Genomic DNA, 22,887 nt, shown 5'->3' with positions numbered 1-22,887 from the left:
TGCTGGGGATGCAAGTTCTCGACCTCAGTCCTGTTGAAGGAGGGACAGGGTCGCCCAGGTGACCGAGTTTGAAGACGCAAGGACAGCACAGGGCGGGTGTTAAATTCTAGAAGGTCGAGCTCTCCACGGGGCAGCAGGGTGCCCTGGGGGTGGCGGCCATGAGGGGAGGGACGGGCGCTCCCGGCAGGTGGGGTCAGGGGGCCAGACCTCCACCGTGACCGTCCCCACAGACCCGTCCCTCGAGGCTCCGAGCTGCCAGCAGCTGAGGCTGTTCGCCGGGCTGCCCGCGGGGGACGCGGCAGGGAGGGCAGCGTTGGCTCTGGCCGCTGCTCCGGGAGCCGCATGCGCTTCCCTGGGGACACGTTTAGTGGGGAAGACGTCAGTGGTGCAAAAGCCACAGACACACTGCAAATATCGGACGGGCTTGGAAGCAGACGTGGAATCCAACGTCTGGAGACGTCGCACTTTGTTAACCGTCTGGAACGTGTCCCGTCGCTGCCACGCTGCCGGCTGCGCGGCCGAGTCGCACAATGAGAACCCCGTGCTGCGCACGCTTGTCACTGAGGTCACTGGCCGCGGGCTGCCTCCCTGGGCCCCCCAGATTCTCGGAGGTGGCCTTGACCCGGCCTCGGGGCCCCGCCGGGAAGCGCTGCATCCTGGTCGCGGGCGGGGGGCTGAGTGAGCCCGTGGTGGGGAGGTGGCTGGCGGCGCTCCGGGCCGGACTCCCCCGCCCTGTCACCCACGCCGGCTGCGCTGTGGCTGCCCCGCTTCCTCGGGCCCCGGCCCCGGTGGCTCCTGACCGCCTGCTTGCGTCACCCTGGCCGCCAGCACGACACCATCTGCTTCCTCTTGGTTCCTTCTCGTGGGGTCGCGTCCGGGCAAGCGCTTCCATCACAGGCTGCTCCTCTCTCTCCCCCAGTCGTGGCAGGAAATGGCAGGGATGCGGCGGCATCACGTCGAGGCCCTCCTACTGCGCGTCACGTCAGGTGAGCACGGTACGTGTCGTAGGAGGGGTGTCGGGCGGGGGATGGCAGCGACCGGGGCGCCCGGCTCTCCCTCGCTCAGGAGGGGCGGGTCTGGGTGCTGGGCTTGGGGGCCACGGGCCCCTGACGACACTTTCCCGGCCATCCCGGGCGTCGAGCCTGCCGTGGCTGCGGGGCACCCTCCTGGCTTCAGTGGACGGGGCGCTTATTTCTATATAACGTGGCCCACGAGGCCTCGTGCGGGGGGAGGTCCCCGTCGAACAAGGTAGGTGAGCGCTCGGCATGAGGTGCGGCGGCTGGAGCACAGCCTCCGGGAAGGCAGGGCCGCGTCTGCTCCAGGGGTGCGGCGGGGGCACCCGCAGAAGCCCCCCCGCAGCCAGGGAGGAGCTGCACAGAGCGGGAGAAGGGGGAGCAAGTCGAGGGAGACGCGGCCGCAGAGCTTTAGAAACGGTTAAAAAAATTAAAAGGCACACAACCGCCGAAAAGGTTGGCAATAAGGCAAGCACTGTCCGAACCGCACGGAAGGCAGGACTTCCCAGTAGACGCTTCCTACCAAAAGTGACTCAAGAAGAAGAATAAGCCCGAAGAGACCAGTTTTTCTGACCAGAGGCAAACAATCAAGGTTCTGTCCGGACCCGCCTGGACCGCCTGGGAGGGGCCGGAGGAGACGCCGCCCAGCTTCCTCCCGGCGCCCTAAGCCCCGAGCTCGCTTCTGCCAAATCTTATAAATCACGTGACGTGAGTGATTCTTCTCCAGGAACTTCAATTCAGAAAGTCTGCAAAACCCGCTGCTAAACCGATTTGTCTCCTGTTCTACAAGCTTCTCTCGGCCAGCTGGAATCCGTTCAAACACCCACACAGAAAATTCCTGAAGCCTCTAGTCCGTGGGGACATAAGGAGACTTGGCTCAGGTGCATGTGACACAAGCGAAGTCAGCTGGAAGTCAAGCTGCCACCCGGGGCAAGCAGGCCACAGCCCAGGGCCGACGGAGGAGCCTACACCCCGCTCCAGGAGTCCTGTCTTCCTAAACTTCAGAGACTTGGCCACGATATTATACGCCATGGGCATCTTCTCCCACCATGGGTATCTTCCACATAAACACTTTAAGTATCTCAACGGTTTTTTTTCAACGTTTTTTTTTTTTTATTTTTTTTTTATTTTTGGGACAGAGAGAGACAGAGCATGAACGAGGGAGGGGCAGAGAGAGAGGGAGACACAGAATTGGAAACAGGCTCCAGGCTCCGAGCCATCAGCCCAGAGCCCGATGCGGGGCTCGAACTCACAGACCGTGAGATCGTGACCTGGCTGAAGTCGGACGCTTAACCGACTGCGCCACCCAGGCGCCCCAAGTATCTCAACGGTTTGAACAAAAAAGTGACATGGTGAAAACGCAAATGACAAACTGAGAGCTAAAATTTTAAGTGCACAAAACCAAGGACCATTTTCTTTCACATATAAAGAGTTTGTAAAAGTCAGTAAGAAATTATTGAACCCCCAAGACCAAAGTGCAAAGAACATAAATGGGCCAGTCACAAAAGAAGAAATGCAAATAGCCAAAAACCATGTAAAAAAAAATCTAAGTCTGTCTACACTAGCAACCGAGAAATGCAAGTGAAAACACCCAGACACCATCTGCCTATTTCAAGTGGCGAATGTGTTTTGCACACGTGACACGCAGCCCCGACGAGGCACAGGGAGGAGGCGCCGGGCGTCCTCACCCACGACAGTGGTGACCCGGGCAACCCTGTCCCCACCCGCACACAGGCAGCCTTTCTGCTGAAGTGTTAGAGACGTGGGGACACACGGGACGCTTTTTTGTCCTCAGCTTCCCGGGAAGTCACACAACAAACAGCCAGTGGACACAGCCCCCTCCTCGACAGACGGAGCTCTCTGACTTCTTTGCAGTTAATCACGTTTGAGGATCAAAGCGAAAACACAAAGAGGCCCAGTTTCGTATCAAAGTCCTGCTGGCTCCCAGACCCCAAGGGTTAAAGTTCCTGCCAGAGGCGAAAGGTCAGCTTTCAGCACCCAAGTCACCAGGACTTAGAACAACTTTCATGAAGCAGCCTTTCTCTAGGCAATAATTAACTTTCTGTCCCCCGGGGACACGGCCCCTTTCAGCACACACAGGGGCCCCTGTCTGGACCGCTGAGCGGGGACGCTCTAGCCGCCGGCTGGCTCCAGTGTCAGGGTTTGGGGGTCTGTGGGTCAGTGCCCGTGGAGGGTATCCACGCGACATTCACCGGAGGCAAGGAGTCTGGCTCAAGTTTCCAACAAACGTGGGCACTGAGGGCCCGGGAGAAAGACCCCTTCCAGGCTCCGGGACCCGCCTGCCCCCAGAATGAAAGGCCGAGGCCAGGCCTAGGGGTGGCGGCTTCCCCGAGGACATGGTGGGACCGCCACGAGCCAGTTGCCCTGGCGAAATTCTGCCCTCGCTGCTCGGAAGCTGCGCTGAGGGCCTGCTGAGCAGTTTGGTGAAAATAAGGTCATCGTCACGTTGATGGGGCGGATGAGTGCGCCCTCCAGGGTGCAGCCCGCCCCCACAACAGTCCACGCTCAGGGCCACGCCGTGTGCACAGCTCACATAGCTGGGCCGGGACGCTGACTCCCGTCCGCCCCGTGGGGCAGGGGGGCCCGGACCCCGGGGTCACCGCGGGCACCACGCACAATGGAGGGGCTCTCGTGTGCCGCAGATGGGGTCCAGTTGGGAAGGGGACGGTGCCGGGGGGCCTCCGAGACTTCCACCACATCCCCAACCGGGGCCTGCACTCAAGCGGCCGGCGGCCCCGCCCCGCGGGCGGTCCTCTCCCGGGCACTGCTGCACAAGGCAGGAGGCAGACCGTCCCTTGTCCCCGGGGGCCAGACCCCCACACCAGGGCCGGTCCCCACACCAGCGGTGGCTGTCAGCTTACCTGGAACTTGCTGGGGTCTGCTCCTCCAGCCTGGGCCACGAAGAGGCCGGCGCCGGGCTCCAGCTCCAGGGCCCGCGGGGAGCGCACCAAGGGCACCCTCTGGAACAGCTCGCAGTCCACGAACAGCGCCACGGTCGCGCCATCCACGCTGAGCGCGAAGCGCGTCCACTGGCCGGTGAAGGCGGGCAGGCGGAAGCTGGCGGCCGTGCGGGTGCGGGTGGCGCCGGGCTCGGTGTACAGGAGCTGGATGTGCTGCTGCCCGTCACGCACGGCCGACAGCTTCACGCCCACGGAGACCACCGCCTGGGCCGCGTCCGTGATGGCGAACAGCACCCCCGCGCCCTCGGTGGCAGGCCGGACGTGGAAGAGCAGTGAGAAGTCGCGGAAGAACGGGCTGGGGAAGTGGTACCGGGCCACCTGGCCGCTGTTGGCATCCGGGCCGAAGACGAAGGCCGGCCCGACGTCAGGGTCGTCCACCTGGGCGACCTGCTGGGGCGGCGGCTCTCCGAGCAGCTGCAGGAGCCCCACCTCCGTGCCCAGGCTCTCTGCAAAGAGGAGGGAGACCCCGGTGAGGCTGCGCGTGGGAGAGACCAAGCAGGCAGGGTGCCAGGGGGACACTGAGTCACGAGGGGCTCCCCACCCGCCTGGCACCTGCCCTGCTTCTCCGGGCACCCTCCCGGGGCCGGGGCTTGTGGCTCACAGGCCCAAGGGGGACGCCACAGGAACCGCCCCAACCAGGGGGGCAAGGATGCGGTGGGGCAGCCCGCTGAGGGTGCCGGGGGCTGCGCCCCATCTGCGCCCCATGCTCGGGCCCCACTCCACCTCCACGACCCCCATGCCCACCCTCAGACAGCGGGAACAATACTCCGGCACCAGTCGAGGCACCTGCCCGGGGTGCTGACTGCATTACAGAGGAGAGAAAGCTGAACGCCAAGCAGCTCCCTGTGGTTTTACTACATTACGAACCGGCCTGGAAACTGATCAAAGCCCTGGGGGTAGAAAATCAGAACGGGAGGCTGGGCTATCTCTTGGAGGATCTGTCCTGGCTTGAACCAGTCCTGTGTCCTGCGCCTGCTCATAGGCGAATCCCACTCAAGTGCCCCAGGTTTGTCGGGGGCTTCCCTCCCCTCCCACGGTGTCCACGCTGCGGTGCCACAGCCACCCTGACCCGGAGAGGGGCCACGTGGTGGATGAGCCACTGGGGAGAACCGTGATCGCCTTCACCAACGGATGCTCACACTGGACGGCCCTCCCTTCTCTCAAGCACCCTCTTCCTCGGTGTCCTAGAGCACGTGAGCTCTGGTCTAGGCTGGGGACACGGCCGTGGTGCCCGGTGTTCTCCCTCATTTCTCATCCTTCCAGGTGGGACCAGAGGCTGCTGTCGGGGTGGGGGAGGGACACAGGCCCTGCTCTCCACGACCCGGTCCTGGGCCCCAGCAGGGCCTGACTTGGCCATGCACCTGTACCTGCCTGAGACTGCAGGTGTACAACTGAGGAGAACGCCTCCAAGGCACGCAAGCCTGACGACCTCGGACCAGGAGTGCCACCTCTCTGTCTGGGGAGCCCGGTCACCGCCGGACACAGGAGGGGGCACACACCCGTTCAAGGAGACACCTATACGTCGGGGGCTTCCTGCATGCACATCCACTTTACCAGGCGGAGCCCAGTCCCCCGTGGTTGGAGCCACAGTCCAGCCAAGGGCCCCGACCCAAAGCCTTTTCTCTCAAGACCCCCACCTACTGTCCGGGTGTGGTCGACCTCCGAGGTGTGACTCACACGGGGGAGACGCTCTTCTGGGAAGGGGCTGCCGACGCGCAGATGTCCCGAGGACCGTGGCGAGCGAGCGTGTGACCGTGCGCACGAATATGTGTGCGTCTGTTTGTGTGTGACGGGGACCTGGGGTCTGTCCCTGAGCCACAGGGCCAGGCTGACCTGGGACTTCCCAGTCAGAGCAGGGGGAAGAAATACTGAACCCCAACTTCCTAAGGCAAGTTCTGTCTTTCAAAGAGCTCTTTGAGAACAAAGAACGAAAACAGAAGAGAGGCAGACACCACCCACACGAGGACACGCACTTTGGATTCCTGCCAGGCCTGGCGCTCCCGGGCAGGGGTGGGCCTCTCCACTCTGCACGGGCCTGACGTCGCGCCCGGTAGGCAGCACCACCAGCCAGCCGGGGCTCCCCCGAGGCTCACCGGCAAGACCCTCATGCCGATGGGAAGTGGGGAGCGGGGGGGGCCCTCCAGGAAGACGCCGGGCTCTGGGAGGACGGCGGTCCCTTGACGCTCAAAGACAGACACTGCTGGCCACCAAGATGGTGGCTGCTGTGATCGTCCCTTCACGTCAGAAGTCCCCGGGGCCTGAGGGTGCACTCAGGGAGATGTTCTGAGATGAAGAAAACAGGACTCTCAGCGGCCTGTGTGCTAATGGCCCTGCTGTCCTGACTCAGCTGTCCTCAGAGTTACACGTGGATATGCCCACCACTGCCCTTCCTCCCGGGCGGCTAGAAGTTCTCCAAATTAATTCAGAAGGCAAGATGCACCAGCCGCTGTTGTCCTGGGCCGAAAGACAGCAGCATGCTACAGGGGCAGCCCCGTGGAGACCAGCGACTCACAGACGGCTCCTTCTTTCTCTCCGTGAAATGCCTCATGGTTCCCATCGGGAGTAAGCCTCTGAAGGCCACGGCCCTAAAATCACTGGAACTAATGAGTGGAACTAATCTGTGATTATAGCAAGGTTATGAGATACAAGATTAATATACAAAATTCACTTTCCTCTATACAGTAATGAGCAAGCAGAATTTGTAAAACATAATACCATTCACATTAGCATTCCCACAAATTAGTTACTTAGGTGTAAATAGAACAAATATATGTACAACATCTACATGAGGGAAACTATAAGACTCTGCTGAACTAAATCAAAGACCTAAATAAACGTAGAGATATTCCATGTTCATGGATAGGAAGACTCAATACTGTGAAGATGTCAGTTCTTCCCAACTTGGTCTGTCTGTAGATTGAATGTGATCCCCATCAAAACCCCAGCAAGTCATTTTCTGGCTATTGACAAACCAATTCTAAAGTTTATAGAGAGACAAAACACTCAGAATAGCCAACACAATGTTGAAAAAGAACAAAGTTGGAGGACCGACACTACTGGCTTCAGGACTCGCTGTAAAGCCACAGTGATCAAGACAGTGTGGTGGTGGAGAAAGGACACACAAATTGATCCATGGGACAGAACGGAGAACCCAGAAGGAGAGCCACACGGAGACAGCCGACGGATCCCTGACAAAGGAGCAAAGGCAATCAAGTGGGCAAAGAGTCTCTTCCACGAGGGGTGCTCGAAGGGGAATCTGGACGCAGACCTTACACTCTTCACAACAGTTCACTCACAACGGATTGCAGACCCAAACGTAGAATGCAAAACTATCGAACGCCTGGAAGATGATACAGGAGAAATCCTCGGTGACCTTGGACAGGGGGACGACATTTTAGATACAACACCAAAGGTACCACCTAACTGATAAGCTGGACTGCGTCAAAATGTAAAATCTCTGTTCTGCGAAAGACACTGGTAAGAGATGAGCAGACAAGCCAGAGGCTGGGAGAAATATTTGCAACACGTTTATCTGATAAGAGAAGATATATCCAAAATACACAAACACTTAAAACTCAGCAATAAGAAAACGGACAACCCGATTAAAAAGTAGGCCAAAGACCCAAAGAGACACCTCACCAGAGAAGACAGACAGACGTCACACGTCATCAGGAAAATGAAAATGAGGAGGGCACCTGTTGGGATGAGCACTGGGTGTTGTATGGAAACCAATTTGACAATAAATTTCATATTAAAAAAAAAGAAAGAAAATGAAAACGACAACGACGTCACCGTGCACCCGTGAGAACGGCCACAACCCGGAACACTGACAACACGGATCGCTGGCGGGGACGCGGAGCAGAAGGAACTCTCCCTCACTGCTGGCGGGAAAGCAGAGAGGGGCAGCCGCTGCGGAGGAAGGTTTGCTGGTTTCTTACAAAACTGAACACGCTCTGACCATACGACCCAGCGGTCGTGCTCCTTGAGGTCTACCCAGAGGAGGTGAACGTTCACGTCCACACGACAACCCGCAGGCCGATGTTTCCGGCAGCTTTATTCATAACTGCCAGACCTTGGAAGCAACCAAGGTGCCCTTCGGGAGGTGATGGGCAAACACACGGGTGCGTCCAGACGACGGGATGGTATTTGGCGCTAAGAAGGAGCGGGGCCGTCACGCCACGAAGACACGGAGGGTCCGCAGGTGCATCTCACTAAGTGACAGCAGCCAATCTGAAAAGGCTGCATCCTGTACGATTCTATGTGTGCGACGTTCCGGAAAAGGCGGGACCATGGAGGCAACAGAAAGGTCAGGGGTTCCCAGAGGTAGTGGGGGTGGTGTGGATAAATGGATAGAATGCGGAGGCTTTTAGGGCAGTGAAAACACTCCCTACTCATTACAACGCCGTGACGGTGGACAGCTGTCATTACACATTTGTCCAAACCCACACAACACGCAACACTAAGAGCGAGTCCAGTGGAAACTATGAACTCTGGGTGATGAGGTGTCAGTGCAGGTTCATAGATGGCAATAAACGCACAAGTCAGGTGGAGGATGTTGACAGCGGGGGAGGCTGTGCATGTGTGGGGGTGGGGGCAAGTGGGACACTTTTTGACAATCCACTGAGATGAGACGAGCCAGTTATCAGCCACATACACCCAACAACGGTGGAGAAGGTTCCTGAGACACTGTCTCATCCTACTTTCTTGTTAGACTAGAACATAAGGACCTGAGTGAGACCTATGTGCAGAGGCTCCCTGAACCTAATGAAGTGTTTAAAGAAAGCTCCGGACCTGTCATGTTGTTACATACAGTTGCAACCACAAAGGAAAAAACGTCTGGGGTGAGTGTGGAACCTAAGGTCAATGTCAAAGAGGAAAATACACTGAGAACAAACATTTCAGGAAACATCAAAGGCTGTAAAGGTGGACTGAGAGACTAATGAACACTCTCGGAAGTGGAGACGTGCTCTCACCCCGTGGGCTCCACCTTTAACAACCACACTTGTCTGCACGTTGTGCACACACTGTGGCCCCAAGATGTCCATTCCGCAATGTCTGGAACCTGCGCATGGTCCTTTGCAGGTGTGATTAATGTTTCGGCCCCACATGGGGAGATTAACCAGATCTAATGACATACATCCTTAAAAGCATGTGTGTCTCCCAGCCAGGGGCACTTGGGCAGCCCCCAGAAGCTGGAAAAGGCAGGGGATGGACTCTTCCCTGCAGTCCCCAAAAGGAACACAGGACAGACACCTTGATTTTAGCCCAGTGAGACGGATTTCGGAATTCTGCCCTCCAGAACCGTCAGGTTGCACATCTGTATTGTTTTAAGCCGCTAAGTGCAATTATTTGTTACAGCAGCCACAGGATACACGCACACACGCAAATCCACAGAGGGAACGGGAAACCAGCAGCGAGGGGGCTCGGGAGCTGGCTTCAGCTCTCTCTTGTGTGACTCCCATCTCAATGCCAGTGTAGCTCATGAGCTAGTTCTGGGATAAAAATGTAACCCAGGAGAGAAGCAGCAGAGGACAAGATGATGGGGCAGAGTGGTCCTAAGGGATGAGAATGGCAGGCAGAGACGGTCCCAGGGCCAGAACTTGTGGGCTTAGGAGAAGGAAGGCTCACTCTAAGCCCCAGCTGCTCTGCACCCTCTCTCCTCCTCGGAACTGAGGCCCATGTCTGCAGAGCCTGCTCCTTCCAAGTGGGGCTGCCCACAGACCTCTGTGTAAGGAGCCCTGTCAGGAGGCGGGCGTCCCTGAACAGTTCTATGTACTTCAAACACATGCCGAGGCTCCCGGAACACTGGATGTGCTGCTTGGAGTGGACAAGGCAGCACCCACAGCCACTCTTGCCGGTCACAAGGTCAGCCTCTCTGGGTGCATGGCCCCAGTACAGGAAGGGGCTGCTGAGCCTCCTGCGTACTCCAAGAATCAGGAGATCAGAAAGAGAACATAGAGGGAAACCAGCATGGCAGTGGGGGAGAGGCTGGGCCCATATACCAGGAAGAGAAATGATCCCAAACAAGATCCTACATTGGAATCACTGACACACAGAACTCAACCGTGTGAAGCTGAGCATCTGCCCCCACTGCCTGCTTTGTGGGTTCTCTCCAGACAGGTTTCAAGACAAAAACAAATTGCATGTTACATGTGACAATCACATTCTCACATGGTAAACCTAATCCGATATCCAGATGGATGGATGGATGGATGGGTGTGTGGATGAATGGATGTGTGGGTGGATGGATGGATAGGTGAATAGGTTGGTGGGTGAGTGGATGGATGGATGGATGGATGCATGGATGTGTGCATGAATGGATGAATGGATGATGGATGGATGGATGGATGGATGGATGGATGAGTGAATGGATGGATGGATGAGTGAATGGATGGATGGATGGATGGATGGATGAGTGAATGGATGGATGGATGGATGGATGGATGGATGGATGGATGTGTGGATGGACAGATGGGTGAGTGGATGGATGAGTGAATGGATGGATGGATGGATGGATGGATGGATGGATGAGTGAATGGATGGATGGATGGATGGATGGATGGATGTGTGGATGGACAGATGGGTGAGTGGATGGATGAGTGAATGGATGGATGGATGGATGGATGGATGGATGGATGGATGTGTGGATGGACAGATGGGTGAGTGGATGGATGGATGGATGGATGGATGGATGGATGGATGAGTGGGTGGATAGATTGGTGAGTGGATGGGCAGATGGATGGATGGATGGTTAGGTGGATGGGTGGGTGGGTGGATGGATGAATGGGTGATGGATGGGCATATGGGTGAATGGATGGGTGGATGGATGGGGTGAGTGGGTGGGTGAACAGATAGATAGATGAATGGATGGATGAGTGGGTAGATAGATGGGTGAGTGGATGGGTGGATGGATGAATGGATGGACAGGTGGATGGGTGGGTGGGTGGATGGATGTGTGGAAGGATGGATAGGTGAATAGGTGGGTGGGTGAGTGGATGGATGGGCGGATGGGTGGGTGAGTGGGTGGACATATGGATGAGTGGATGGATAGGTGGGTGGATGGATGGATGGATGGATGGATGGATGGATGGATGTGTGGGTGGACGGATGGGTGAGTGGATGGGTGGATGGATGAGTGGGTAGATAGATGGGTGAGTGGATGGGTGGATGGATGGGTGGATGGGTGGATGGGTGGGTGGGTGGATGGATATGTGGGTGGGTGGATGGATGGATGGATGGATGGGTGATGGATGGACATATGGGTGAAGGGATGGGTGGATGGATGGATGGATGGATGAGTGGGTAGATAGATGGGTGAGTGGATGGATGGATGGATGGATGGATGGATGGATGGATGGTTAGGTGGATGGGTGGGTGGGTGGATGGATGGGTGATGGATGGACATATGGGTGAAGGGATGGGTGGATGGATGGATGGATGGATGGTTAGGTGGATGGGTGGGTGGGTGGATGGATGGATGGGTGATGGATGGACATATGGGTGAAGGGATGGGTGATAGATGGATGGATGGATGGATGGATGGATGGATGGATGAGTGGGTAGATAGATGGGTGAGTAGATGGATAGATGGGTGAATGGATGGATGGATGGATGGATGGGTGGATGGGTGGGTGGGTGGATGGATGTGTGGGTGGATGGATAGACAGGTGAATAGGTGGGTGGGTGAGTGGATGGATGGATGGGCGGATAGGTGGGTGAGTGGATGGATGGATGGGTGGATGAAAGTGGGTGGGTGGACCAGCTGCTCACATGAAATATAATAGTAACAATAGTTCAAGATTTGATTTCTCAACTGAAAAGGAAAGCGGTCACAAATGACTTCCCTGTGGCAGGATGGACAACTCCTTCACTAAGGGGAAGGACAGTGTCAGGGAGATGGTCCTATGAGTCCCCATGTGGAGGGTCCAACCTGCCAGTACATGGGCACAATCGCAGCCGCCATCTTGCTCCTCCTCAGTGAGGCCAAAGGTGAGCTCCTGTCTGCACGATGTCCTACCTCAGTTCTTCAGTGCAGGAAGGAATAGTCACTGGAGACAACGGTAAGCTTGATGCTCCTGGGGTGGATGGTCAAGGAAACCCCATGCCAAGCGCTGCATACCTCCTTACCTGCAGACAACGTCATCCACCGATTTGGGCACCTGACACCCCAGCAAGAAAGAATGAGACACCAAAGCCACGGCAGGTACATCTGTGCAAAGTTCAGTCGGCATCCTCAAATGGTATTTGTAGGTTGCCAAGAGGTGAAAGGTAAGCCTAAGTATTTTTCCACGAAGGTGGTCTGGTCTGGTCTTAAAGTGAAGTGAGGCCTCAAGTCATTGAAGCACTTAAACCACACCGTTTCTGAGTTCACGTTTCATTAAACAGTAGACGCAAAGCCCAGCAGTGGGGAAGCCTGAGCACACGGCGGGTCCAGGGCAGACGTCCCCAGAAGACAGCGCCAGCCTCAGAACCGTCACAGTGACGGGACCCCACCGGCCACCTGGGGTCCTCGCAGCCTGGGGTTCTGCTTGTCCGGCGTCCATGTGGCACTTGGGTCCAGTCCGGAAGCTAGGCTGCCTGGGTCCAGCTCCCAGCTCCCTCTTGCTAGCCGGGCAGCGCACACACATCTTTATCCCCACTAGACTCAGTTTCTCCCCTGAGAAGCGTAACAACACCTGCTCCGGGCTCAGAACGTGACCTTGTCTTCACCGTCAGGCTGCCGGTTACTGTGCTGTGGCGACGCCCCCACTTGGTGCCCCCTTTCCCAGGGGACAGTCCCCCTGCTGGCTGAGCCTCTCCTGTGTGGGGGCCCTACGTATTTTTCTCTGGGTCCTGAGAGACAAGCCCACAGAGACAGACTTGACACAGGTCCCCAGTGGCGTGCTGACCCACGGCCAGCTCCAGCCCCAGCATGGGAGCTCCCATAGCAGCCCTCTCCTCTCGACCACCTCCTTGGGCCCCAACCAGTGGCTGCACTGTCCCCCCCCACCCCCAGTCCAGGGCTGGTGCCTGCCGCTCCCCCCCAACTCTCCCTGCGGGAATAAGAAGAAAGCAGATAAGGAGAGGCACTTCCAAGGGGCTGGACAGAGCTGCAGCTCGGGCTGGTGTGCTGGGACCAAGTGATCCGTCCACATCCCACTGCCCCAGCGTGAGGGGAGTGGGGGCCATCTCTGCCCTGGAGCCTGTGGCCCCCATGTAGGACACACTCGAGAGAAGGGACAGAAATGGCGGTGCCTTGGTGGGGAGCCTCCGTGGGCAGTTCTGGTGGGGGTCCCGGGAAAGAAGCAGCACGCACCCTTCGGGTCTCCCTCTGCTATAGAAAACCGCCCCCCCCACAACCCCCCCATAATCCCCCTCCCCCACAGCCTCCCAATATCCAGGTAGCCCAAGGACCTCCCTCAGCCAGGATCCTCACACTCACTGCTGGGGGACCAGTTACCAACACGAAGGAGGGGACTAGGGTCCGCCTTAGTCCCTTCCCTCCGGATCAGGGCCTTCCTCCCGCCCTGCCCACCCCCATCAAGTGGCCTAGCAGCGGGTGGTCCCCGGCCCCCAGCTCTGGCTCCCCCGGGGACCCTCGCCCCGCCAGACCACACCCAGGAGGGGTCCCTGCTGTGATGGAGGCCTGACCCCCACCTCTGACCTGAGGGGGCACAGGCAGTTAGCACTGACAGAGGAATTCCCCAGGATTCCACCGGGAACACGGCCTCCCTGACTGGCGGGGGCCCTGCCAATGTGTGCAGATGTCCAGTGAGAAGTCCCTTTCAGGCCACTTGGCTGACTGAGGCAGCTGCGGTCAGAGAAATTCCACACCCCACGCAGCCCTGCCTGCTGCATGAGAACCCCCCAGCCCCAGCCCCCGCCCTTGTTCCCTGGCAGCCACAGGGCCCTTGGCTCTGCACACACTGGGACTGCAGGGCCCCATGCAGGATGCTCCTCGGCCAGATGACCTCCTGGCCACTCCTGCTCACTCACACGCAGGGCTCAGCCTGCCTGCTCGTCCGCCCGTGGCAGCCACGGTCCCCCTCCATCCCGTCCCACATGCTTCCTCCTTGGAGGTGGGCACAGGGACACATCCCTGAGGGGACCAGCAGCGTGACACCCCCCCCCCACCTTGGGGTCCAGTGCAGCCCTGAGGGGACCAGCAGCGTGACACCCCCCCCACCTTGGGGTCCAGTGCAGCCCGCTCTGAAGCCCAATGACCCCAGGGACTGAAGCAGGTCAAGGCCGCTCCCGAGGACGTGGGGTGGGGGGCAGGGGAAGCAGGACACACAGCCCGACGGGGACGGGACAGGGCCTCGAGGGTCAACGGGAGCAGGCACACCATTCAGGGGCCCACCCGTGGAGGCAGAGGCAGCTGGGGGGCCTTTCTAAGGTTACGGCCCTGCCCTGTCCCCTGTCCACCACGGGGCGATGGGGCACGGCCCACGTGGGGAGTGAGGCCCAGGAGCGGCCCCCAGAGCTCACAGATCCGGATGGGGCAGCCCCTGACCTCCACAACCCGCTGCTCACACGGCTGTGACCCCTTGACCTTCTAAGCAGCAAGAACCCTCCCTCCAGCATCGAACCCTGGAGGCCCCCTCAGCCTCCATGAACCCCCCCAGCCATGCAGACTGGACCACAATGGGCCAGAGGAGCCAGAATTTGGCTGGCGGGTCAGGTCACGGCCTCAGGCCTCTGTCTCCACCACCCCCCGCCACCCCCGTAACTGCGGGTGTCAACGGCTATCTTGGAGCCATGGGGAGGACGGAAGGAGCCACGACCTTCAGACAGGGATTGCTCCCGAGCCTCGGCCCTTGTCGTGCACCATGCCAGGTCACACGCCCTCTCTCCCACTCCAGGGCTCAGCATCCCGCCTGCAAAGCGGCATCACGCCCCCTCTGCCTCTCGCTCGGCATCGTGGGCGGGGTGGGGGCCTCTGCTCCAGGCTCACACCAGCACGGCCAAGTTCCCCTGGGGGGGGACAGGAAGGACAGGGTGGGGAGGATGGGCCTGCCAGTTACCTGCACCCGGCCCAATGAACACGCAGACCCCGTCCTCCTGGGCCGGGAGCGAGGCACAGGTGACCGGCAGCCCACCCCCGTCCAGGTGGCTCCAGCACGCATCCTCCAGGGCCTCGCAGAACTGGCGGCAGGGCGGAGGGGCGGGCAGCGGGCCAGCACCGCAGGGCGGGGCCAGCAGCAGGCAGAAGAACCAGGCGAGGAAGCGGTGGCAGTGCGTCCGGAGGAGGGCCCCCCACGCCCGCGCGGCGGCCCGCACCTCCTCGCTGCTGGCGTGCCGGAGGTGGTTGGGCAGCCAGTAGCGCCCGATGCCCAGGTGACCGCAGACCGGCAGGGAGGGCGGCAGGGGCAGGCAGCGGCCGGCGGCGGGGCGGGTAGGCTGCTCGGTGGGGGTCGGCAGGTCAGCCCCGGGCAGCGCGGAGTTATTAGCGAGACCAGGCCCCACAGAGTTAGCCACGTGAGGAGCCCAAGCACCCTTGTCCCCGGTGACAGCGGGGAGTGGGATCGGAGACACCAGGGCGGGGAGGTCAGAGGACAGAGCCAAGGGGGCAGCGTGGGCGCCCAGGAGACCCGTCACCAGCGGAAGCAGATGTGGCGCGGGCCTGCGGCTGTCAGCGAGTCGGCGCTGCCGGCGGGCACGGGCTGCCACGGGGGAGGGTCCTCCGCCGTCCAGATCGTGGGGCCGCCCCGGGGACGGCTGTGTCCCCCGGGGAGGGGCCCCGCCCGGCGCAGAGGAGAGAGAAGCTCTACCTGGAGAAGATGGCGGCACCGAGGGCTCCCTGAGCGGTGCCCGGGGCCCGCCGGGGGAGGGAGGCAGCTGGGTGGGCACTGGCAGGGTGCCAGCCTCGGTCCTCTGGGTGTCCGGAGAGGTCAGGGCCCTACTGCCCGGCCAGAGAGTGGTCCCGTCCTCCGGGGGGACGCCGGAGGGCCCCGGGAGGGTGAGGGGGGCCGTGGGGGTCCCAGGGGCTGGCGTCTCCGCCCCGGTGGAGCTCTGGCTGGGAGTGGTGCCGTCCCACAGCTGGACGAAGCTGCGGATGCCCTGGGCCACGTTCAGGATCTTGGCTCCGACGCCGGCGATGTTCTCCTCCTTCGTGTCCGGGCCCGCCGTGGAGGCAGTGGGTGCGGCGGAAGCCGGGTCCCGGCCGGTCTCCAGCCTCCCCGGGGGCGGCTCAGGGCTGACAGGGGCTCTCCCCTGCTCCGTGGGGTCATCCCGGGGGGCCACGTGAGCCGCGGTCTCCTCCGTGGGCTGCACGTGTGGGCTGCGCGGGGGCGCGGAGGCCGGTTCCACCGTGGGCCCAGCGGTCCTCGGGGCCCAAAGCCAGTTCAGTAGGTCAACCTGGGCGGCCGCGAGGCCATAGGTGAGCAGCAGCAGCAGCAGCAGAAGGCCCAGGCGGCCGCCGGGGTCGCGAGCCATCGGTGCAGTGCGCTCGGCCGGGGCCGCGGGCGGTGTCTGCGTCCCGGGGGCGGGGCGGGGCTGGCCTGGCCCCGCCCTCCCCGCCCAGCCCGCCCGCCGCCTGCCGCTCGGTTGGCCTTTCCAGGGGGCTCCTTCCACCTTCTCAGCCTGGGCGGAGGGAGAAGCTCAGACCTCTAAATCGAGGAGACAGGCACCCCAGCGAACTTGTCACCCGTCTTGGAAGCAGCCGCAGACCGCTTCGCGGCGCACCCAGCGCCCTCCGCCGACCCGCGTGCCGGCGGCGCAGGCCTGGGAGTGTCCTCCGCGAGAAGGGGCCCGGCCCGGCAGGGGCCGTCTGCTGGGAGCAGGGCTGGGGACGCAGGGCACCCTGGGCAGCTCCGGGCGCGCCTGCTGTCCCCGCGGCGGAGAGCACCCCGGAGGAGCCTGGCCCAGGGCCACCAATCTGTGGCGACGCTGGAACTTCAGAAGTGCTCCGCGTTCCAATTCCTCTGCAGCAAGTGCCGCCTCGGCTACGTTCTCCACGGAGGACCCCGAGGGCGGGTGGTCGGGGACCCAGGGGCCAGGCGCCCGCCTGCTCCGAGCCATGCGCTCCTCAGCCCCCCGACCTCTGGTGCCCCGGGACGCCCCTCCGTCCTTCTCCCCGGAGCCCACGTGCTGGGCCCCGACACAACCACCACGTCTCTGCACGGGGGTGGGGGAGGGGGTGGTTCAGGTTACCCCGACTCTGCACGGGGCCCCGGGGGTGGGGGCTCCTGTTACCTCGAGAGTTGCTGCCCCCCCCCCCCCCCCCCCCCCCGGGACGCGCAGCAGGACTGCGGGCTGGCGAGGCTGGAGGTGCCGCTGCTGCCGGCTCCGGGCCACATTGGGCTCCCGTCCCGCGGGGGGGGCGGGGCTGGTGCTCTGGCCTCTTCTGGGGGGAGGGGAGGCTCCCCGGCCACGCTTACACAAACGTCCTTGCTCACTGGTGCAAATACGCTTGCTCATGCACGCTCACGTGCACTCACACACACCACACACACACAACCACATGACACACACTACAAACCACACACACACACAACACACACCCCCCCACACACACACTGGTTTTACACCACACTCTACACCAGATCCCACGTTCCCTGGAACCCGGTCTGCTCCAGGCTGTGGCTGGACCCCTCCTCCCCCAGAGTTGGGTTCAGCAGTCTAGCAGCTGTGGTGAGAGCCCTGAAGACGTGTCCCCGACTGTCCCCAGCTCAGAGCACTAAGGACACAATCAGTTAACTGCCGTCCAGAGGGCAGAGCCCGGCTGTTGGAGTTGGGAACTCGAGTTTCAGGACAGCGGAACGCCGTGTCCCCTCGCGGACGGGGACATCCATATGCAAACATCTGTGTCTCTGTGAGGCCGCGTTCCCAGCGTTAATCCCCACGATGCTCCGAATTCTCAGAAATGCCCAGAGAATCGTCTCTTTGCTTGAAGATTCACTAATGTGATTTTATGCCTAAAATGTCTCTGGAAAATCTCAGGACAGGAATTCCAAGGCCCTCTCTTCTCCCACTCGTGTGGGGAGGGGACCCCGGGCTGCTCTGCTGGGGGGCAGCTCCCTGATCCCCCCAGGTGGCCCTGTGCACTCAGTTACTCTCTGGGCCGCCTCCGGCAAGGCCAGCCCCGCACCCACTGGCCCGACTCGCCTTTCCAGGCAGAACTGGGAGTGGGAGGCGGCCGGCTCCCCCTCCCCCCCCCCACACCCCGACTGAGCAGGGTGGCCCTGCACCCCCCACGCCCCACCGGTGCCCTCACACTCCAGACCCCGCCCCTCCTGCCACCTTCCAGAGGCCACGGTCACCTGGGAGCACTGCTAGAACGTCACACGGTTAACCTTCCCCGGACACAGCAGTGCGGCCCCGGGGAGCAGCCTGCGCGCACTGCGTACCGGTCACCGCCACACACATCACGGCCTCACGCTCGCGGGTGCATGCTCACGCACGCACACACGTGTCCCGTTCACACGCATGCTTGCACTCGAGCACGCTCGCTCACTCACGTGTGTGTACACTCGCACGTGCATGCAGGCTCACGTGCACAGACAGCACAGACTCATGCACAGACAGCTCTGTGGTGTAGACCAGGCTCCCCTCGACCCCTCTTCCACCACGGCTGCAGCAGGCCCAGCTCCTGGGACGCTCGCTGTGGGGTCTGGGCCCGGGGGCTCCGACTGGCTCCGTGTAAAGGGTCCTGTCCGGCTCGTGGGCCGGAGCCTGTGCCTGTCGCTGAGGTTGGATAATCACCCAGTTGCCCGTGGGGACATAGAAGAAGGGGACAACCCACTTCCAGTGGGTGAGACACAAGTGTCTTTGGGTCGGGTGCGACACTTCTGAAAGCACTTGGCTGGCCGAGGCCCCAGGAAGCCACTCCTTACGGTCCATGCAAAGCACCCCATCTAGTCGACGCTGCGGCCGTGGCAGCCCCAGACCCGAACACCCGTCTATGCTGGGTCGGGCCGGGGAGTCCCAGGAGTTTGCTTGGGCAGCCGCGGCCCGACCCTTGGGGAACAGGGGTCGGCCGCCCAGCTGGGCGACACGGGGTGTCTGTGGGCACCGAGGCTCCTTCTGGGCTGCCCCCGCCCCCAGCACCACTGCTCCTCGACTAGGCCACCCTGAGGCGGAGGCCACACCTTGGGGGGTGCCTGAGCCACGACTGGAGCCGCTCCCTGTAAAGTGTCTCAACGTCTGTTTACCGGGCCTGAAACCTGCTAGTCAACAGGGAAAAGCGACCCCTCTCTGTCCGAGTGCCTCAGTGTCCCCAAGAGTCAAAGAAGAGGAACCCCCCCGCGGATGGTCAGCGCTCGGGTCCTGGTGGCCGAGGGAAGCCGCCCCGGGCAGCAGGACCCCTCGTCACGCCCCGGGGGGACTCAGTCGCTCGCGTGTTCGTACAGGTCCAGAAAGTAGCAGGGAGGGGTCCGGAAAGCCCCGAGGTGAGGGCACCCAGGCTGGGGACGCAGTCTGGGGACACGGCTCAGGCGGCACTCCAGAGACAGCCCCCGCGGAAGGAGGCGCACTGACCCCCATGCGCCCACAGAGGCACTTCACGCGCTTGGGAAGGTCTCTGGGCACCCGGTGCCGCCCACAGAAGCCCAGAGCGCGGCCCGGTCTGGCCCGGCCAGAGCGCGGGCAGCCTGGGCGGCCTTGCAGCTCCCAGCATTGGGGGCAACCTCGCGCCCCTTATGGACAGACACACGGAGAACACACAGGGACCTTGCAGGACAGCAGGGGCTCCGACGAGGCAGCTGCTCCCCCCTCCCCCCCACACCAGGGTCTGTCCCATCTTTTGGTCCGTCCGGTCTGGATTCCTGAATAATGTGGTCTTTTATTTTCATTTTTGAAAAGGCACAAAATACCCACACGTGAACAGAAAAAATCAGCCTGCAAGAAACAAGACAACGCTCTGGTCTCAGACGAGCCTTGTGTGAGCTTCCGAGAACGGCTTTGAGTGCACTCGCCTCTCAGAGAGCCTTCCATCATGACCTCACACGTCGCCCCTCATGCTGAGGCCCCTTGGCTGCCCAGAGCCCAGGGTCCTCACCCCTTCCTCCCCTGGGCCCATCCCCACTGCCCCCCCACGCAGAGACCCCTCCTCAGGTAACCCTGGGGCCCTCTTTCCTGCTCCTCCCTCGGGGGCCAGGGATGGTCCCAGGCCAGCCCTGGCATGTGTCCCCGACCCCCGAGGAGCAGACCTGGGCACCCACGCTCCTAGGAGGCAGCAGGGCCAGTAAAGGTCCCTACGCTGTGCATACATTTCCAGCTCTTTCGAAATGAAAACACGACTTTTCACCTTCCTGTTGTGTAACTGGTTTATAACTGCCTAACGCGCTCAAATGCTCTGCCCAAACTCTGCATTTCGTGGGTGACTTTTTCGAACACGAGGATAAAAGACCGGCTCATCATGAGATGCCCACTGAAGGCTCTGCTCACTGGCGGGCCGCTGCCCCCCGCCGGGCCTCCCCACCAGCCACTGCCCGGCCTTGGGGCCGCTGTCCACGTGAAGGGGCGTGAGGTGGCGGGCAGCCAGGGCCCAGGCCGGGGCCCACAGGCACCTGCCCTCCCTGGTGGGCGCTCAGTCACCCGAGGAGCCCGCCTGGCCCCACTGCCCCGTGGGAGCTGAGCACACAACCCCGAAGGGACAGGCGGCGGCAGGAACACGGCAAGCCCCGCCTGACGTCTGACCACCAGGGCGTCCGGTCCTCCCTCTTTAACTCAGTCCTCAGCGCGTGGTTCAAACTCACCCTCCCCACTGTGGGGAGGGCAGAGGCCCCCCACGTTCATGACGATGCGTTCTCAGCTCTTCCCCCAACACCGCTGTGGCTGATGTACCCCAGCATTTCCAAGGCTCTGGTGTCCCTGCCTCCAGGGAGGGAGGGGCGGTCTGGTGGGAAGAATGACCCTCCAGCCTCCAAACTCAAATGCCCTACGGGGACAGTGACACCCAAGGGAACTCTCTCGGCTGCCAGCTAACGCCAAGCATCGCCCGGCACTCCGCTGGGTGGGCTGCTAGTCCCCGCCACGAGCCTGAGGGGACCCTGGGCCTCCCTGGGGGTGGGGGGAGGTCTGTGCAGCCCCACCCCCACAGAGCACGGCCACCCACTGGGAAGCACGGTCACGGAAGTGAGATGTGGTCAGAGGGCAGAGATTCCCCAGGTGTCAAATGTCGCGGGGACCAAGCACCCGCTGGGCTCGGCCTGGCCGCGGCCACCACCACGTCTACCATCTCCCACCTCCCGATGAAGGCCACCAGGAGGACCCGTGGCCATCTGCCCGGGGCACTTGCCTGAGTCCAAACACGGGGAAGCAGCTGGTCAAGTCGGCCTGGGCCATTCCACTGGACAGCCGGCTGGACTCCCCAGAGCTGTCCATGTCAGGAAAGACATGGCGGGAGGGGGGCTCCAGAGCAAGGAGGAGAGGAGCCACCCCACCAAGTGCAACGTGTGCGCCTCCACGGGTCTGGGGCCGCGGAGCGAAGATATGAGCTGGCTCCGTAATGGACGTCACCGGGCACCGGTGCACATTTGAGTATGGACAGACTCAAATGAGTATGGACAGACTGTGAATTCCTCGCTTCGGGAGATGCACGGAACTGCCAGGGCAACAGTCAGGATGCCGCACCTCACTTTCCCACAGGAAAGCATGGACATGCGCGCATGTGGGTACGTGTGCCACGCGTGTGCGCACGCACAGATGTGTGATGAGCATGGATGTGCACGTCGCAGACGCTCCCGCGTGTGGACACGTGTCCACGCACGCAGACGTGGATGGGGGACAGGACTGCCCGGAAAACGTGGCGAACGTTAACGGCCCAAAGCGCGGTGCAGGTGCACGTGAGTCAGCAGAGCACCGGCCTTCCACCCCTTCTGTGGGTTTGAAATGAAGAGCCTACAGGGAAGACAGATTTCTTCCTGCCATCTTCTTGGGACTCCTCTGCCGGCCTCACCTCTGGAAACCGCGGGACCCGGCACAGGGTGGTGGCAGGTGCTTTCCAGGCACCACCCCCGTCCCCCGGGCTCCATGTGGGTGTGAGCCCCCCGAGCCTTCAGACCCCCAGGCAGGCCGCCGAGGGGCCGGGGCACCGAATTTCTCTTAGTCGATGTTATAATTTAAAGTTCACTTACGTGGAGCCAAAGATGTTAACGCGCTCACTCCCCTCCCCAGGACTCCTCCCAGCGCCACCCTAAAACAAAACACCTACTTTCACAGACTCCAAAAACTCTTCTGAGGCCCAAGAGTCTCTCAGTGCAAGAGTGCATTGGCCCTGCCGGTGCCTTGAAGTTCCATACACGTGGTAGAATCAGTTTGAAGGTCCCGACAGGGCATCCGCGGGGATCCGTAAGGTCGCGCGGCTCTGCTCACGGTTTGGGACGCATGCCACCTTAACGGTGGGAAGTCTCCCGATCCGCGAACACCGAGTGTTTTCCCATTTATTGAGATCTTCCTTAAGTTCGCTCAACGTTGTTTTCAATTTCCAGAGTATACGTTTTGCACTCCTTTTGTTGGGTTTATTCCGAAGTGTTTTATTCTTTTTGTGCTTTTGTAAATGGATTTTTTTCCTTAATTTCATTTTGGATCATTTGTTGCAAGTGTATAGAAATGCAACTGATTTTTTACAACGAACTTGTGCCCTGCAGCTGAACTTATTAGCTATAACTATTTTTCACGGATTCCTTAGGACTCTGTATCTTGAAGATCACGTGATCTGTGAACAGAGTACAATGTTGAATGGAAGTGGCGAGTGGGGGCACCCTTGTCTCGTTCCTGACCTGGCGGGGGGCATGTCCGGCTTCCCACCAGTAGGTTGGACATCAGCTGTGGGTTTTAGGAGGTGCCTTTTATAGGGTTGAGGAAGTGCCCTTCTATTCCTAGTTTTTTGAGTGTTTTTATCACAAGAGGGTGTTGAATTATCAAATGCCTTTTCTGTGTCTTTTGAGACAATCACACAACTTTTATTCATT

General features: G+C 60.7%; 1 protein-coding gene and 1 long non-coding RNA gene across 5 annotated transcripts in view; one reads left to right on the top strand and one right to left on the bottom strand.

The window, feature by feature from the left end:
- Nucleotides 1-16,433, bottom strand: part of COL18A1 (collagen type XVIII alpha 1 chain) — a 51,847-nt gene extending 35,414 nt beyond the window's left edge. For 2 of the 4 annotated variants that reach the window (XM_086676163.1, XM_086676164.1), the window contains exons 1-2: nt 14,998-16,433; nt 3,896-4,440 (exon numbers count right to left, since the gene is read on the bottom strand). In XM_086676163.1, the coding sequence (XP_086532289.1) occupies nt 3,896-4,440; nt 14,998-16,408 (1,956 nt within the window). In that variant the 5' untranslated portion in view covers nt 16,409-16,433. The remainder of the gene's footprint in view (nt 1-3,895; nt 4,441-14,997) is intronic. The other 2 variants (XM_086676165.1, XM_086676166.1) reach the window with 1 other exon arrangement.
- On the top strand, nt 172-13,345 carry LOC147577673 (uncharacterized). The gene is made up of 3 exons (XR_015240528.1): nt 172-986; nt 12,128-12,262; nt 12,380-13,345. It is a non-coding gene; the product is annotated as an uncharacterized LOC147577673 (long non-coding RNA).
- Nucleotides 16,434-22,887: the final 6,454 nt, after the last annotated feature.

This window comes from Puma concolor, chromosome C2, assembly GCF_028749965.1.
Source record: "Puma concolor isolate L17-30 chromosome C2, mPumCon1.1.hap2, whole genome shotgun sequence".
Taxonomy (NCBI): domain Eukaryota; kingdom Metazoa; phylum Chordata; class Mammalia; order Carnivora; family Felidae; genus Puma; species Puma concolor.
This window is presented reverse-complemented; position numbering and strand designations above follow the sequence as displayed.